Source organism: Gekko japonicus, unplaced genomic scaffold (assembly GCF_001447785.1).
Source record: "Gekko japonicus isolate JY-2015 unplaced genomic scaffold, Gekko_japonicus_V1.1 scaffold2065, whole genome shotgun sequence".
In the NCBI taxonomy this organism is placed as follows: domain Eukaryota; kingdom Metazoa; phylum Chordata; class Lepidosauria; order Squamata; family Gekkonidae; genus Gekko; species Gekko japonicus.
In genome coordinates, this window is record NW_015173198.1 from 116,158 (window position 1) to 121,486 (window position 5,329).

General features: G+C 49.0%; 1 protein-coding gene across 2 annotated transcripts in view; it reads left to right on the forward strand.

Annotated features, from left to right (window-relative positions):
• Positions 1–5,329, forward strand: part of PROM1 (prominin 1) — a 139,224-nt gene that overhangs the window by 45,741 nt on the left and 88,154 nt on the right. For both annotated transcript variants that reach the window (XM_015422650.1, XM_015422651.1), the window contains exon 5: positions 2,649–2,769. In XM_015422650.1, the coding sequence (XP_015278136.1) occupies positions 2,649–2,769 (121 nt within the window). The remainder of the gene's footprint in view (positions 1–2,648; positions 2,770–5,329) is intronic.

Sequence of the window (5,329 nt, forward strand, 5' to 3'; positions counted from 1 at the left end):
CTGACACATAATTGGGAGTCCAAGCCCCCCCCCCACGTTAGGTAGAGCGGAGGGGCTAGGGAAGTTCCCAGGCGGAGGAAGTTTGCGCGCATGCGCACGAGTTACTGCGGCACCCCCCAGGTGGGAAGGCGGTGTGAGGAGAAGCAGGGTTTGAAGCATAGATTTCTTTCAGGACCGTGCACTTCCAATGGCACAAGTTGCAGCACATTTATGAATTTATAAGAAAATACATAATTCCATAGTATCTTGTGACTGAACATAACCCCACGGAAAAGCAACCCCAAAAATTGACTTCTGCGTTGAAATAGGAGACTCTCCAAATTTCAGGTAACCGAAGTATCTGGTTGCAGTCTCTTTCTTTAATAAAGAGTTGACAGTTTTATTTTCTGTTTTTCAACTCTTATGAAGGAGAGCTCGGCTTTTAACAGTCTTCACAAATGGATTCACTAGGGCGACCGTTTTGTGTTCCAGCCTTTGAGAGAAAGCCTCTTTCTACTTGTCAGAGTTTCACCTTGCTATTTTCTCATTTTGAAGTTTTTCCCCCCAAAGTACTTTCCTGGTACATTGAGTTTTCTGGCTTTTTGTACTGTAAGCTGACAACCTACGGAACAATGTCCTCCAAAGAACAAATGCCGCTACTGTAATTCTAGCTACGTGAATTGGAAATACATTTTTCACTTTTCCTCTGTCAGCCCATTGTGAAATTTCTCTTTGCAGAAGCAGCCAAAAACAGAGAGGGGTTTTTGTTTTTGTTTTTTTACCAGGCATCTGGCTTGACAAAGCCACATTTGAAATCATTGGCACCCTTTGGATGTCAGGGACTGTCCCTTGGCTTTCCAGAGGAGATTTGCTGGAACAGCACACTTGAAGGCTCTTGCTCTACTGGAAGGCAAGAGCCAGTCTTGTAGCAGGGAGGTGTTTGTTAACCCTTGGGCACAGGTTCCTTGGGGGCTTCCTAATCTACAGGATGTCAAGCTTCTATGACAAGCAAGGCCCGAGCTTGACACAGGATTCAGCAAATACATTGCTGAGCGGCATTTGCGGGTTATTCCCAGTCCATCTTTTAAAACCCATTTGTACTCATAAAACAGGGGTTCCCCCCCACCTCAATGCCCACGGGTGCCATGACAACCACAAACACCTTTCCTGTCAGAGTGGGTGGGGCTCGTGCCCAGGAGGACTTCTCGTTGGCCTCCGTGGATCTGATTGGCTGTGCAGATTAAAATAATGTCGTTTCAGCAACTCCTGCTTCTACAGTGTTAGTTTTAGTTCCCCTCACTGCTCTTTCCCAGTGTTTTAAAGAAATTACCCCTCACTTGGGCTTTCTCAGTGGGTGTGGCTTCAGTAGGGGTCAGTCACCAGAGGTTGCCATAGGGCTGCCAAATGCTGCCGGGGGGCGGGGAATCCCCCGTTTCGGAGCCCCGATTCCCGGCGCGCCGGAATCGAGCCCGGGGGAAACCCCACCCCCGCGTGTGCGTCACCCGGAAGTGACCTCGCACGCTGGGGGCGGGGCCACACGATTTGAGGGGAAAACAAAGAGTGGCCCCGCCCCCAGCGTGCGACGTCACTTCCGGGTGATGTGCACGCTGCGCGCGTGCGCTACGCACGCGCGCACACACCCAGGATCGTCCGGGAGCCCCCTGCTCCCGGACGATCCAGATTTGGCAACCCTAGGTTGCCATGACTTCCCGGTGCTCTCACACACACACAGTCACACCCACACCCAAAATACAAAAAAATAAAAAAAATAAAAAAAGAATTTCATGTAGCCCACTAATTTTGTTGTGAGGTACAAAACAACTGTTTGTTATGTGTGGATGTGAGGCCGAATTAATGGTTCCGTGCATGTCCCCGTTCTAATCCACTGTATCCTGGGAGGAGAAAACTTTTGACAAGCACGTTGGATAAATCTGGCTGTGTGAATGTTGAACCAGATTTGTGAATAGTTCATCCCGGTTTTGCCGAGGAGTGTCAGGTCGTATTGAGCCCCGCAAGCTGCTTACCAGACAGAGCAAACGATATTGAGCTAGATCAACAATTGGCCTGACTAGAAGGCTACTGATAAGAGCAGTCTCTCATCTTCTCAGTTGTCTTATTTGTTCTCTGACTGCTGGAATGGATTAGCAGAAGCGTACACATCTCCTTGCAGTTCTAACATGAAAATTTCAGGCTCCTGCAGCCTCAGTTTGCCTGTGAATTGTACAGGGAAAAGAGAATGCTTAACCCTTCGACTTCTACTTGGTTTTGCTTTTTGAAACTGGCTCCTTTGCTCTGCTGTTAGCCTTTTAAAGGAGAAAAGGCATGCCCTTTAAAAACATATCTTTCCCCCTCTGTGAAATGGTAATCGCAAATCAAGGGAGTTAGTCTGTGCATGCCTTGAATCTGCCGTTTAGGTTAAGTATTTTTGAAAATTTTAAGCTAAAACTACTCTCTGGCATCGCTCAAGAGTGTAAATAATTAACACAGACCTAAAACACCTTCTGTCTGGTTCTACAGCACCACCTGATGGTTAGAAATGAACTGTATCTTTCAAATTCGGCACCAGAGCCTGTCATTTGTGTGGATGTTGATAATTTTGTTCTGATCTGAAATCTGATCAAGGTATCCTTGCGTAAGGAAGGTAAAAATCTTCTTCCCCTTCCCAACAGTATTGGAGTACTTATTGCTTACGCTGCTAACCAGCACCTTACAAATCAAGTTAAGGGAGCGAAGAGCCTGGTGACCAGCAATTTCAAAGACCTGAGGATTTTCCTGAATGATACTCCAGGGGTAAGTGTGTGCTTTTTTTGTTTGGCTATTAGGCAGGGGTCATTGCGTAGAAAAAGAGGTGCAGGAGCTCATTAGCACAACTCATTAGCATACCTTATTTGCATAAGCCACACCCCCTGACATCACCAGAAGTGTGTTAGAAGGCAACACCCACTGCTCAGGCTCCACTGGACTGTTTTGGATTGCTAGCTATTGGGGGGGGGGACGTGCAGATCTGTCCTCACGGAGGAGGGAGAGCTTGTACCTGAATAAAACTTGGTCTTAAAGGTGCCACTGGACTGTTTTGGACTGGGGGGCAGGGGAGGGCTCTGCAACTTACCTGGCTGCTTCCTGCTCTGACTGAGGGCTGCTGGGAGCAGGGGGTGTGGCTTGTTGCATGTGCCCGCCCCCTGGGTTCCTTACTGCCAGAGCTCTGCTCCTGTGCGCTCATGCTATTAGGTTACAAAGTAGACAGAAGTGATGTGCAAAATGGTTCAGTCCCAATGCCTCACCAAACCGTGGCTTGTGCAAACCAGAGTTTCCAAAACAAGCTAGCCACATGTGTAAAAGGCGTACCGTTGTTGTTCAGAGGTGTTGGTCTGCTCTGCTGATCTGCTCACCTGAAACGCTCTTTTTGTAGCAGGAACTCCTCTGCAAATTAGGCGACACACCCCTAAGGTAGCCAATCCTCCAAGAGCTTACAGTAGCCCCTGTAAGAAGAGCTCTGTAAGCTCTTGGAGGATTGGCTACATTAGGGGTGTGTCGTCTAATATGCAAAGGAGTTCCTGCTACAAAAAGAGTCCTTATTCACTCCTATCGCCATTATGCAAGAGCCACCAGAGGCAGAGCAGCTGCTGTCACTGACCTTGCTTGTATAGATACTGTGCCAAACTGTGTTTGGCAAAGCCACTTTGAACCGTAAATTCTTTTTTGTAATTTTTTTCGTGTGTGTGTATATGCCTGGAAGTCATGGCGACCTCTGGTGACTGACCCCTACTGGGGGCCGGGAGGATATTCAGAGAAGTGACTGAATAAAGTCTGCCCCTGTCTCCCGACTGCTGGTATTCCAAGGAATCTATTAAAAAAATCACAGGTAAGGAACCACCAAACCAAGAGTCGTGACTCACCAGCAAACAGTGAATTCTTATTGGCTGGTGGGTCACAAGCCCTGGTGTCATGACTCAGGTGGGGTGTCACCTGACGCTGCCACCACTCTGGATTTAGGTTCCCTTGAGAAGGCCCAGAGCACCTTCCCAAGACCTTCAGACTTCCATTTTGGCCGAATAATAGGCGTGAGGACCAGGCACAGTCTACAATGAAAATAGTTTATTTTATAGGAGGTCAAACAACAAGGTGCAGAATAATAACAGTAAGTGGGTGAAAAGAAAAGAAATCAAATGTCCTAATGTGTCTAAATATACACTGTCCCTAGGTCACTATTCCAAGTGGCACTAGACTACTCACTCTTCCCTCAGGAGGAGGGTATCTTCTCCACAGCAGCCTCAGTCCCTTCTGGCTCTGGCTCCTGGGAAGAACAACAGCTTTTCCTGGTGCTCCAGATCTTTTATTCTAAGCCCTCCTCTTTTCCTATTGGTCATTTTTGACTCCAGAACCTTTCAGGGGCTTCTGGGAGTTGTAGGCCCAGCCTCACCTACTGCTCGCCAGGCTCCCTGGGCCTAGTATAGGCCTCTGGTGGCACAGCCCAGATCATGACACCTGGTTTGGTGGTTTCAGTGAAGCTTCCTTCCTTGTGATTTTTTTTTTATTGCTTAAAAACTGCTACCCAAAGTGACTAAAGGGAGCCTTCACATTCAGAGACAGTATATATCCGAATCCCTGCGTAGGGTTGCCAAGTCGGGTGTTGCGCTGCAGCGGGGGGCTCCCGGCTGACGTCTGGAGCAGTTTTCCCTCGGATGACCGTGGCCCCAGCATGACCGTGGCCCCAGCGTGCCCGGCGTGGTCGCATCACTTTCATGTGATGCGCACGTCGGGGTGGGGCTCCCCCCGGGGCCCAATCAGCCGGTGGCGGGGAACGGACCTCTGGGGCGGGGGTTTCCTCGCCACCCGGGGGGACTTGGCAAGCCTACCTGCGCTAGAAGGCAACATCAGGAGAAAGCCTTGGCTTCTATGCCTTGTTTGTTTGACCTTCCAGGGCAACTGGTTTTCTGCTGTGTGAAACAGGATGTTGGACTAGACAAATGACTGGCCTGATCCAGTAGGGCCCTTGTTATATGATTGGGTGCCACAGTGTATGGGACTGTGCTAGTAGACCTCAGCCTTCCAGATGTGGAGTCCTTTCTTTAACTTAGCTCTGCAAAATGGTTTCCCCTTTTCCTTTTCAATCTTTATATATACCTATACCGTCTGTCTAGATCTTTTCCTTCTCTTATGTTGCCAGCCACCTTCTTCCTTTCTTTCTCTCTTTCTGGGTTGCCCTGAGGGGGCCAAACAAAGAGCCAGTTTGGTGTGGTGGTTAAGAGTGGCGGACTCTAATCTGGAGAACCGGGCTTGATTCCCCACTCCTCCCCCACACACAGCCTGGCAGGTCACCCCGGGTCAGTCACCAGTTCTCTCAGAGCTG